Source organism: Osmia bicornis, chromosome 2, assembly GCF_907164935.1.
Source record: "Osmia bicornis bicornis chromosome 2, iOsmBic2.1, whole genome shotgun sequence".
Taxonomy (NCBI): domain Eukaryota; kingdom Metazoa; phylum Arthropoda; class Insecta; order Hymenoptera; family Megachilidae; genus Osmia; species Osmia bicornis.
Window position 1 is genome coordinate 4,992,095 of NC_060217.1, and position 12,702 is coordinate 5,004,796.

Genomic DNA, 12,702 nt, shown 5'->3' on the forward strand with positions numbered 1-12,702 from the left:
AAGGAATGGACAGTCCAACAAACATAGAGATCTTATAACGACGAACTGGATTTGGTTCGGATGGATCCAGAAAGTTGATCGTCGAGTAACGCAAACAAAATATAAATCAATCGAACAATAATAGAGGCCGCCTGGCTTGATCCCGATATTTCCAATTTTCCCAAATGGTCGCAAACGCCACCCTACAAACCGGTGAACATTCTCTCCCTTCGAGGTACACAGGGCGGATGGGGGCACATATGTTAGCCCCCGAGATGCCGCGCCATTTCACGCAACGCGAAGCCCCAATTTAATTTGTCCTACGAACCAAGAATTCGAATTCGAAATGTAACTGGTTCGATAGAGCCCAGAATCCATCAAGAAAAATCTACGTGACCAAACTTAAAAATTTTCCTTTCGCTTAAAGAAAATTAGTTCCAAGACACTAGAGCACTATATTGCTATATTTACAAAACTCCGCACCGTTTTAAGGTAGTGAAACCCAGAATTCTTCCCTCGAGCCTACCTTCGACCTACCTCCATGAAGAATCAACGTGTCCAAACTTCAGCAGATCATCAAGGTAGCCTGACCATTGAAAATCAAAGAACACGAGTGCGTGACAGATTTTCAGGAGAAAAAAAAAAGAAACAAAACAGAAGGTAAGGGTGGTCAGGAGTGAAAGTTTTATTGCACGTAGCCGGGGAATTTTTCGTCGACGGTTCACCTTCTTGTATACCTGCGTGACAAAAACGTGGAACAGCTGGCAATAATTCTGTTTATGGTGTTCCAAAGTGACCGTGCGACACGGCCGACGCAAAAATGAAGACACCACGGCTAGCGTGGTGTACAAGTACGGCGTGGGGATAACGCGTGGGGAGGCGCGTGTCTTCGAGCTGCTCGGTTGTTAAGGGACGATGCTATTTATGAAGCGGACTCATAAAGTATAAAGACGGCGCACTTTGGCTGCAATACGTCATCCCAGGTGTCGTTCAGGTAGTTTGCTTAATACTACGTGTCTGCTTTGGTCCCGCTGTAAATAAGAACCATCCCTTTTTTCTCCCACTCCTTCTTTTACCGTACTACTCGTTGCTTCTGTTGCTTGACCATGAACAAGAGGAAACATGAATTTTATTGTGTAATTAAAATTTTTAATCGTGCTTGTGAATATTTATTTTTCAATATCAGTATCGAAGAAGTGATCAAAATTACAATTTAAAATGATCGGATCCCACATATTCTTCGGTCCTAAACTAAAAAAAACTAGTACAGCAGAGATTCCCGGGACTAGGGAAAATGAAGTCAGTAGGTAAAATCATTTACGGTCCGCGAAACGTTGTCCCTGTCGGGACCCTCGTCGCTTCCCACAAGTATCGCCCTTTGCGGATTATTATTTATTATCATCGTGGTCTTTCCTCTCTTGCACACGCGAGCTCAGACTCCTGCGTTGTTCTCTCAGCATCATTTGCGTACTGGTGTTGGTGAAGGTTTCAGATACGTGTGGATGACTGTTGCACGTAGTGGTGTGGACGCGTGTCCATCCTGATCAGTCGTTCGGAGTCCCCGTAGGTTTGGTCACCACGAGGAACGCATCATCAATCACGTTTTTTCGGGGTTGCTTTACTATTTATAGTTTGTCCGCAAAGCCGTCTATTATCTTCCTCCGGACGATAATTGTTTCCAAGCGGGCCCGTTTAAGCGCGAGCCGATCATTAGCTTTGACGATTGTGTCTTACTTAATCCCGCTTCAACCTTTTGTGCTCCAATTACCTGGTTGACAACGTTCACGCCTTTTTTCTTGCTTAATTAGATTTTTAACAAATGAAAGACTTAACGGAGGCCGTGTGGGAACATTAAGATAGTCATTTGTTACATTTTCATTCCCTACTTCTTTGAGGTTTCACCGAAGACTCTGATTTCTTAATGTGTTTGGAAGAATATTGTTTCCGGAAAATAAATGTAGGCATTTGACATTTTTTTAAATAAATTTATTCATGATAAAATTACTACAAAAATAATTGAAGCGTTCAAATGATAGAAACGTGTTCAGTATAGAAAAAGATTTCGATTGTCCATGATGAGCCGAAATGGAAGGGCTCTCCCTCCCGAAGTGGTCGAGCCTACTTTCATAATTCTTCAGCTTTCTTCGGCCTTTCCTCTCGGCTCGTTTCCCCTCCTCGCAAATGCGCCGAGACGAAAGTGGGATTAATGAAAATACAGAAGGTGAACGGGGGCAGAAGAGACGTGCTAAATGCACGTGTATATAACGGGAAAGAGGAGAGAGGGTTCAACAGGGTTGATTAATCGTCGCCGGTCAGGCTTCTAGAAAGAGACGTCACTCGCAAGACTGCCTGCGTCTAGCTTCGTCGAGCTCTCTTTGTTTACCCGCTTCGAAATATCTATTTCAGTCTTTCCGGTTTCTCGATAAAAACGCGGAAAAACACTCGGAACTTCGAAAAATTTTCCAAAAACAAAATTGGAAACATATTTCATCCACCGGACCATCAATCATGCTGGTGCATTGTCAAGTTTCACTCGTAGAGCTCTGTTTTAATTAAAAAATTTGAGCGACCATTTACCTCGATTAAATCTTAACCCTAATTCTGTCACCTGAGGAACAACCGAAACAACCCATAAATAACTCAGCAATCTATCATCAACAACCAGCTCCCGGGCCCGTTAAAAAACAGCCTCCTCCCTTTTAAGAAGCATCATTAAAAGCCACTTATCAATTTCCCCGATTTTATCAGAGCTTGCTCGCTCGCCAGCTTCCATCCATGGGGGTCGGTCGTCGCCGATAGGCTGCCCTCGGTACGCAGCCGAGCCGGCAAAGGGGGTTGCACACATGGCAGGCATTGTGCGAGGTCGGGTGCGAAGGGGAGCCAATATGGGTTTTGTGTGAATAGCGTGAATAGTGGGAGGGGATTGCGGCACAGATCGAAAATCGTCTGCGTGTATCGGGGGTGGCCTTAACTCTGAATCAAAGGGCAGCTGATAGAAGCGGAGAGCACCCCTGCGGTAGCCCGAGTTGAAACGGGAGGCGCTACACGGGGAACCCCGTAGACCCAAGGGTAGAGTCCCGTCGTCCCCTCCACCTCCGCCGGGGAGCCACTGTCCGCGTGGTACGGTAATAAACCCGGTGAAAGTTTGCCGGGGTGCCCTTTTTGGCACGCGTGGAACCCCTGTGTACCGTGGACGGTCGAAAATCGTCACGGGGACAGGATTCGTTTCATTTCATTGTAAGTCGGCCTCGCTGCCTGGCGAGCACCTCTCTCTGTGCTGTCGTTCCCTGGAATACTCTGTGCACAGACTTTGTCGGCAGTGCTGAAGGAACTTCTTCGTCGTTTTCAGTGTGTTTTATATTAAATACCGAGTGACTTTTGCATGTCAAGTGAGGAAAACGCAGTGTGTACACGTCACCGTGTCCTCCGACCAGTTTTACTCGTGAAATGTGCTCTCCTCGAAGTGGACGGACCAGTGTTGTTTGAGATTCATCGTAACAGATAATCGCGTTGTCTCTGGTGCTTTCGTAGTTGCCCCTCCAATCGCGATGGCCAGCTCCGCGTACTTCGCCAGCAGCGAGTCGGACTACTGGCCTTATCAATCGTCAATCGGTGATCGATCCGGCGAACAGGTTATGTATCCTGATAGCGGGTATCACGCAACGCATCAGCAGCTGCACTCCAGCTCGAATTACACTCAGAGAGCGAACCAGGAGCTCTCGCCCCCTTCCAGCCTCCTGGAGACTCTTCTGCGTCATGGGAAAGAGGCAATCGCAGAGGGTTATGCTAATTCGACCGGGAAACCCGTGACGTCGCCGCCTGCACAGAGTATTCCTTACGTTTCTTGCCAAACTCCACCGTATACACCGACGTCCTCGACGGATAGAACCTCGCCTATCGCGGCGTACCTGGCGGATACTCAGGATCGTGTTCAACAGCCGGAAACACGAAATAGATACTTGCAGGGCTATCAAGCCTACCCCGCGCAGCCGCATTCCAGCAGCTGCGTGACACCCTCGATAGTGACACCAGGTTCACCGACCGATTATAGCGTTCAACAGGGATACGGTAGCTATGTGAATAATAATAATGATGGGAAGCAAAGCCCTAATGAGGCTGAGTACGCGGAAGATCAGGCGCAACGACAGGTGGACTATCCATGGATGAAGTCTTCTTACTCCAGTGGTACGTAAAAACCTAACTTAAAAACTTATAACTCCTAACTTCTTATTCACTGACTTTTCACTTAACATTATAGGGGACACGAATGGCGGTGGGCATAAACGAACACGACAGACCTACACGCGTTTCCAGACCCTCGAGTTGGAAAAGGAATTCCACTTTAATCGGTACCTCACCAGAAGACGTCGCATAGAAATAGCGCAGGCTCTGTGCTTGACCGAGCGCCAGATTAAAATCTGGTTCCAGAATCGGCGCATGAAAGCGAAGAAAGATGGCAAACTGAGTTACAACGGGCTGGAAACGAATATGGAGGACATCGTATCCACCAGTCAAAGTGGATCGCCCATTGAAGGTCTATTGGCCACGGGGACAACGACAACTCCAACGACTACCATGATGCCCATCGGACAAGCTACCACGTCCATTCAGCATACTTCCGCGATGCCTGAGCATCATCTTCACGAAGCTTATCTTCAGTATCGCCATCAGCAACATAACATGTATGACGGTCATGGTTACTTCCAGAAGCAAACGTATGGGAGTCAAATGCCTAAGCTCCAGCATCATGCCGAATCCTGAACACGTTGGATCAGTATTGAAAATAAGACTGCTTAATATAATTTTGTAGGTATATTGGTTACTTGGGAATTAATTTTGAGATTAACTTTAAAAGCCATCAGTGATCCTCCATGGCAATCAACGTGTTAACCCTTTTCTGATCACAAAAACACTCAAACTAGTCGAAGATACCTCAAACACGGACTAGCCAGCTAAAGAACCTACATTTCCACGGGCAATTCAGAGTGCAAGCGTCAAATAGATAAGAGACAACTAGAAGAAAGGAAATTACAGGCATCGCACGACAAAGTTCGACCTTTACGGTGCATCGTGAGCAGGGAATGCCGTTCGGGACAAGATCGGGCCAGCTGACCCTGCAACCACTATGATTTATGGCTGAACGAGCTAAACAGCCGAGCATCCTGCGGCTCAGGTATCCCGAAAGCGCGGTCGTTCACGCCGTATTTCGCTTGCCACGGTCCGCTTCAATCGGTTCGCGCTACAACACGCCCGGCCACTCTTTCCAGTACCGCGTACGAAGTTTCAAAAATATTTTGACTCGTCCGCTGAAAATTCATACTCGGCTGATTAATGACGATGACTCGGCGATCGTCGCGTTTCCACTTTCGTCACGGTCGCTTTCTGGAAGAGATTTGCGCGAAACGGGAGAAGCTGATGGACGCTGAAAGAACCTGAAGAAAGAGAGGAAGAAGTTATCGTTGGAACTAGCATAAAATTCAAAGTCAAACGTAAGAATGAAAAGAACAATGTTTATAATCGAGTGGAAACTTACCGATATCTTGATGCGAACAGGGCGACAACTTGGGGAGTCGAAAAGTTAAGGGATGAAGAAGAGTGGGGGGCGCTCAGCAGCTGCGCTGTTCACACGCAACAAGATGGCTGAAAACGTTCCTCGTGCGTGCAACAGCGGTCTTAATTCTTTTTTTCCTTTTAACGATCCTTCCAGTTTAACTTGCAATCGTAATAATTAGTTCGCAGCGTCGAATTTGTGTCGCCCTCGAATTGCAAGTTGGAGTTGCTCGAAGAACAATAAGTGCGTAATCGTTGAATTTTATAGATCGTCCAAACAAGATCATCAAGGTCTATAAACTTGTGCGAATTAGTGCTTAGTTTAAGGTATATTTTCACTTCAATCGTGGTGGTAATTAACTAATCTGTAAGGTAACTTTATTTTCTATTCTGTTGCAATAATTTTGCAAATGATGCTGAATGTTCCTATTAGTTAGTAAAACGGTGTAAATATTATTATATATCTAAAGTGATAAAAAATGTTCAAATAAAAATTAAACGAACTCTTGTGTGGACAAGAGGTATGATATTTTTAAGTACAATGATCGTAGGATTACAGAGCTTATTGTTAGTAATATAAATTTATTTATTACAAGTTTAAGGAAAACTAGAGAATATTTTTGGACAATTGTACTTTAAGAGAGATACTAGTCGATTTAATATAAGTTTTATTAGATAATCTTATAAACGCTATATTTGGGACTGATAATAAATTATTTCATAAAGGCCACTGTTTCTTCATCGACATTATATTGATATTAGCGTAATTAACATTATTAAATTACTTGCAATCTAAAAGCGTATATTCCTCTAAAGATACTTAATCGTTTGTTTTCGTAAACAGGGAGAGTTAAATTAATTTGGACCGCCAGCGAAGGTTCCTTCCCGCCAAATGGACCAGCGAAAACAATTCAACGAACGACCCCCTTAAATTGTGGATCGTGTACTCGTTATCTACCGATCGGAAGCCATCAATGGCATACGATAAAGCATTTTAACGAGAATCACGGTTCACCCTTATCAAAGCAGTCACCTTGGTGGCCAGCATCAGCATCAGCCAACTTTAAACGTAGATTCCACGAGGTCTGCTTTATTTTTCTTTTTATGCAAATAACAGGATCTATGGTGGAGATGTGCCATTTGCGAAATGGTCACGAACCGCTCGACCAAAAGTGGGGAAAGGAAAAAGGAGGGAGAAAAGGTTTGTATGGTAGTGTTGGGTAAAGCTACGTTGCAGAGCACAACCCTGAGACGAACAGCAGCGGCGAGAGTGAACCTTCGGTTCGTAGGGGTTGGACGAAGAGGGCGAGGGTCGATATTGTGCTTGACAGATAGTTTCCCATAGCTCCGGCAATCCATCATGGCCGGCACACGGATACGTATTGGATTTTCTGCAACGCGTCTTAGCTGTGAACCTCGAATTGAATATATTTTTTTTTTCCTCTCTAGCCTGTCCGGGTAACCCGCGCGGAATTTATCAGCTCTCAAGAACGCGCCTCCTCTTGTTGAAAGAGTTTATAAACTTTTTTTTCCAAGAGGTGTCTGTAGTATGGTAATCTCTGTTGCAGATATTCTTTCCTTATGTTCATAATTTTATTAATTCTACGCAGGTCGAAAACAATTAGCTTGTTTTTACGAACATCGTAGGAAGATTAAGAACGTATATTCGATTCGTATCTGTTAAACGAACGTACAAGAAACAACAACCTACGATTCCATCAACAGCAAAAAGAAAATCATCATAGCTTGGCAACCCTTATTTATGCAAACGCCTGAAACCGTCCACGCAGAAGTTAATATATGACTGCCCTGACGGGTTTGCTATTATAAGATCTGCCTGTCTGTTAAACTTTCTCGCTCATTGTATCATTGATAACAAAATTCACTGTGATTAAAAATGTCATCGCCAAAGAAACATCCTCGGCTTCATGCCGATTAGACATTAGCGCATTCATTACAGTCATCAATTTCATTAATTACTTAATATTTCCATACACAGGCAATTATTACTGAAATAATCTCAGTCTTCGAGCCACTTAGAGGATCTTCGAACTCCCTTTGCTACTCGACGAATGCAAATGTAACTTGACGATAATTCGTGGCCACTTAAGGCCTGCTATCAACGACAATAATTACTTCCCTGGACTCGTTCCATTCCAACGAGTCGCTAGATTACGAGGTAGCGACGTGGTGAAGCCTGGAAGAGGGAGCGGAAGAGGAGGTCGCGCAAAGCGTCCTTTTCCGCGTGGCGTTGTCGAGAGGAGGGCATAACAGATACACGTGTCCTGGCGGCTCTGCTTTGCGACACGTGATTCATGGGGGTCCCGATACGTTTTTTACACCTGCGACGGCTTTATTAGAAATTCTAATGGGGCGAGCCGAGGGAGAAGCGAGAAGGAGAGACGAAGAAACAGGGACCGGGAGCGCGTCAGAGAGAGAAAGAGAAGTGAAGAGCAAAGAGTGACACGCGGCCGCGAGGCAATGCGCCTCGAATCGGACCGAAATACTCCGACCGTGGCCGAGTTCTTCCAGCGGATCCCTTCGAAAGCCAAAGGCTTTCATTACGTCAGTCTGAAATACATCGACATCCTGACGTGATGACTTCGTTATCCCGGACGAAACCCGTCCTCCCTGTACACGGGACTTTGAATCGTGAGCACTGTTTATATTCTACCGAGTACGTTAAAACCACCGTGTTACTTTTGATCGAAATGGAATTTTTTAGTTCGATCGAGTGGAATGGGTGTGCGATCGCGTTTGGCGGATTTGAATATTGCACCCTTCCAGGGTGATTGGAACGAGAGCGCGGGAAGTTTGAATTGAAGTGGTAAGGGGGTAGGTCGTGGACTACATACATTATGTAGCAGAGGTATATTTTTTTTATTTTGATAGCAACAGTATTATATATTGCGATGTAATAATTACATAACAATTTTCAGGAATAAAGCAACAATAAAAACCACTCCTCTTATGCAAATCAAGTTGATAAGAACTCGAAATACTACCCATGAATCTCAACAATTAATACCTATCAAACCATTCTGATCCCTAAATGAAAAAGGTCCGGTCCAATCTCGTTTACCCTCCGAGAGTATCGCTTTGATAGCAGCCCTCGGCAGGTCGAAAACGCGTCCCCTTCGAACTCACGGCGTGCAAGAACAAAGCGACGTCTCCGTCGCGATGACGAATCCGTAAACGGTCCGGCGATCATCGCGTTTCCAGCAACTCGACGGTGTTTTGCGGCAAGGATGAACCCCTGTCTGATCCGCGATCACTTGTCAACCTTTCTCCCTCTTACGTAGCGCTTCGAGTTGGCGCGCGCGCGCTCCTTCGGAGCAGGCCGCCTCGCCACGCTGCGTCGCGACGAGAAAAGCGAGGCCTAGGAAGGATGGTAGGTGTAGGACAAATACCGTGCTCCGAAGTGGCGAATACCGAAGAGGTGGTGGGGGTTCCCGAGTACACGAACACAACCGCGAGAGAACTTAAAGTGGAAGAGATAGCCAGTTCGGTTTACGGTGGTGGGGCGCGTTGCCGCGATGGTGGGGGTCAGCGAAGGAAGAGGTGGGGCGACCGGGGGCGGGCGCGCGCGACAATTCAACAGGAACGACCGCACTTGCCACATCTGGCGAGCGAGTGGCACACTATACGCTTTGCGCTCGATTTTCTCCTCTCCGATATGTGTATTCGATCCAACCTCGATCTCTGAACCACGTTGCTTTCTTTTTTTCTTTTTAAATCTGCATAAGATAAGACAAATCAATGGCTTTTGTAAGGTAGGAAATTAGGGAGAACCTGTTTGGATCAGGATATAAGTGATAGGTAGCAGGGGAAAATGGTCAGATAATAGGAAAAGAGGAGCAATCACGAAAAACGCGGAAAATGTGTAAGGAAAAACGGTGAAGTCGAACATAGCAAGCGTTATCCGCGAGAAGCAAAGAGCTCCGCCTCCTCGGCCGTCCCCTACGCTACGGAACCCCACCGGCACGTCGCCACCCCGCGGTGCCCCCCGTTTGACCAACTGGCTACTACGTCACACATGCTTCTGCTTGCTTGGAGCCGCCAACTCGGAAGGCTCTCCTCGCGACCGGCTCAGTCGGTTCAGTGAGTTACGAGTTGCGTCCGGGTTCGCCGTACGTACGATAACGGGGGCGTCAATCGGATTGCGCGATTGGGAGAGCATTCCTAACCTCGTGCACGCTTTCCTCTCTCTCTCTCTCTCCCTCTTTCTATCTCATTCCCTGATTCCCGTTCCCTTCTTCATCTCTGTCGCTCCTTCTTCCGGCCCGTCCCTCTCATTCGGCTATGGGCAACAGGTTTGAATTTATGGGACAATAAAGAGTGCGGTGCGTAGTGCGCGCGTGTTACCATCTCGCTCACTCGAATCCTCTCCTCTCTTTCCCGTCAACGGCCAACCTTTCGTCTCTCCCACGGACACGTCCCGGATTCTCTCGCGCCGTCAACGGGAGAACAGCGTGCCGGAGACTATCAAACTCTCATAAAACTGTCAACCGCGGCCGGCCGGCTGACTTATGCGCGCCCCTTCTTCCGACTGCGATTCCCGACTCGTCCGCTTCTCGCCTCGGATTCCGTTCGTTTCGCGGGCTCCGAAACACCTAATGCGCTTGACAGTGGTCCGACAGTAGTGCTCCGTTCCTTCTTCGAATCATAAGCCGCAAGTCAAAGGTGTTGCCGAGGATAATCACACGGCAGCGTGGTGTCGCGCGACGAATCGTGCGAGACAGGTTCGAGGAGACGATCGAACGATCGGTGATCGAGAAGAACGCGGTAGCGGTCTCGCGGGGAACCACCTCTTCTTCCTTGTTTCCACGCCACGAGGGTGTACGCGGAAGGGGGCGCGTGCGCGCGTTGCCCCCTCGCAGAGACGGCAAGCGGAAGACTACTTCTTGGTGACGTTGCGGCCAGGAGGTTGCAGAGGATAGAAGGAGAGAGAAGCAGAGTGATCCTCGCCCCACCATCGTTCCTCGGGGCTCCCGAATATCTCTCCATTAGCCCCCCTGACTGTGCTATCCCCTCTCTGTGACCCCTCGGATTTCCTGTCTTGCTCGCACACCCCTCTCGTCGGCTCTTGTCACGTCGGGTAGCAGCCAGGCAACACTACCACACGAGCAAGCAGCAGCAGCAGCGCCAACAGCAGCAGCAGCAGCAGCAGCACTAGCACCAGCACCAGCACCATCACAGAGCCGACGGAGACGCAAGGAACGGGGTTGAAGAATCCTACGCCGGCGGAGAGACCAATCAAGGTTTGACGAACGACGGGGATTGGTCGAGGCGCTCCTCTGACACGCAGAGAGCGCGGGCACGTGACAAGCTACCGCACACACCGGGCCTCCGTTGGATCGTGGCGAGGCCTTCAGTACGATACCAACCACCCTCCGCGCACGCAACAGGAACGGTGAACGGCGAGCCGCGGCAATACGCTTCACCCCCTAATGCGGTGATATCGGTACACCGGGATACCGGCTACGAACGACGATTACTTCGTTCTTTCAAACATTACATCGGCTCGTGTTACGTTACCGTGCTCGAACTTTACCCGTGGTCCATTCTTCTCGCGAAATCAACGTCAAGGATCTCACGGTATATAAATATCGTTTGAACGCGCGGTGATTCGTGCGAATAAATCATCGAGAGAAAAAAGAGAGAGAGAGAGAGAAAAGTAAAAAGAAAAAAGTGTGTACAGAGACTCGTCTTCAATGGGGCGACCCGATAAGCCCGCTGTTACGCGCTACTGCACGCTGCCTCCACGAGTCCTCTGTAGGTAATTGCGACTCGTGAGATCGTAAAGAAGCAGAAGACAGTTTTATAGCCCAGGCCCACGTGGCCCTCGTAAGCTCGACTCGGCTCAGGTCGGTTCAGACTCTGCCCGCCTGCCGGCACACGGCTTGCTGCCTCTCCGTCTATTCGCCGCGATCCCCCTCGTTCATTATCGAGTCGTTTAGGGACGTGTTTATCCGCGTGTAACAACGCGCGATAGGTGTGAACTGGCTCCTGGGCCAACGGGACAGCAAAACGGTGAGCTGGTTTTTTCCACCCGGTCAGTGATAATAAAACCATTGGGTCGGCTCGTTGTTGCTACCAGTGTGACAGATACCACCGGGGTGCCGTCGTCGTCGTGAGACCAACGACGCGATGACACGATCCTGTATTTAACGACAGTGCGCGAACAAGTTCCCGCCTGCCGTCTTTTGGGGGACCGAAGCGCGTTCGGTGCTGTGTTATTGTTTTCGTGAATGTCGAGCAGTACACGTGTGGAACGATTGGCAGAGTGACGACGAGGACGACGGGTGAAGTCGCGTGAACGATGAGTTCCTATCAGTTCGTCAATTCGCTCGCGTCATGCTACGCGGGCCAACAGGCGCAACAGCAACCCCGAGCCACGGCAAATTCACCCGGAGAACCAATGCAAGCGGCGTCACCAGCAGGTGGAGACTATTACAATCCAAACGCCGCGGCGACCAGTTACCCGGCACCTTGTTATTCGCCTCAGCAACACTATCCTCAGCACCCGTACGCTACACCGGCCTCCGGAATGCAGCACACAGCGCCCACAGGGATGATAGACTACACGCAATTGCAACCTCAACCAAGACTCAGCGCGACCGCTACCTCGCAGCAGCACAGCCTGCACGCGCAACAATCCCAACATCATCCGCAACAACATCATCCTCAGCAGCAGCTGCATCAGGACCCGACGACGCCGCTGCTTCAGGCAGCATCCGCGCCATCGGCAGCCTCCACGTCGAGCTGCAAGTACGCCGACTCAACGTCCTCCACCAGCGTCGCGTCTCCTCAAGATCTGTCCACGTCCACCTCCAGGAACAGTCCCACACCTCTGGTGGCACCTGGTACCAGCAAAACCGCGTCAGGTCTCACCTCGCCGCCAGGAAGCTCCTCGAGGTCGTCCGTGGCCGCATCGGCCTCCTCTCCAGCCAGCGGAAGTTCTAGACCCGTGGGCGAAGGAAGTTCCACCTTGACCACCGCGTCGTCCGCGTCCTCGCCTGCATCATCCACCTCTAGCACCTCCAGCACCGGGAATAACTCGTCCAACAAGTCGAACGCCACCGGCAGCAATCCACCGCAGATTTACCCGTGGATGAAGAGGGTGCACATCGGACAGAGTAAGTCTTTGAATCTTCTCTTTTTCTTTTCATC

At 48.7% G+C, this 12,702-nt stretch overlaps 2 protein-coding genes across 5 annotated transcripts in view; both read left to right on the forward strand.

Moving 5' to 3' along the window:
* Positions 1-3,262: 3,262 nt before the first annotated feature.
* LOC114878843 (homeobox protein Hox-A5) lies at positions 3,263-5,988 on the forward strand. Of its 2 annotated transcripts, XR_006830286.1 has the most exons (3): positions 3,263-4,164; positions 4,238-5,468; positions 5,533-5,988. XR_006830286.1 is itself a non-coding variant. In XM_029193103.2 (2 exons), the coding sequence occupies exons 1-2, from the start codon at positions 3,528-3,530 to the stop codon at positions 4,738-4,740; spliced, it is 1,140 nt and encodes a 379-aa protein (XP_029048936.1). In that variant the 5' UTR covers positions 3,263-3,527; the 3' UTR covers positions 4,741-5,988. The 2 variants fall into 2 exon arrangements, 1 of the variants encoding a protein (XP_029048936.1); XM_029193103.2 differs by having other exon boundaries at positions 4,238-5,988.
* Positions 5,989-9,540: 3,552 nt separating this feature from the next.
* The window catches only part of LOC114878849 (homeotic protein Sex combs reduced), a 28,987-nt gene continuing 25,825 nt past the window's right edge, over positions 9,541-12,702 (forward strand). For all 3 annotated transcript variants that reach the window (XR_003789806.2, XR_003789805.2, XM_029193114.2), the window contains exon 1: positions 9,541-12,668. Coding sequence is in view for 1 of the 3 variants with exons in the window: in XM_029193114.2 (XP_029048947.1) it covers positions 11,852-12,668 (817 nt within the window). In the remaining 2 variants the exon portion in view is untranslated. The remainder of the gene's footprint in view (positions 12,669-12,702) is intronic.

Excerpts from the sequence above, each read along its gene's own strand:
- LOC114878843 (XM_029193103.2), top strand. The coding sequence starts at position 3,528 with ATGGCCAGCTCCGCGTACTTCGCCAGCAGCGAGTCGGACTACTGGCCT. Across the intron at positions 4,165-4,237 it reads GAAGTCTTCTTACTCCAGTG|GGGACACGAATGGCGGTGGG; the intron begins GTACGTAAAAAC and ends TTAACATTATAG.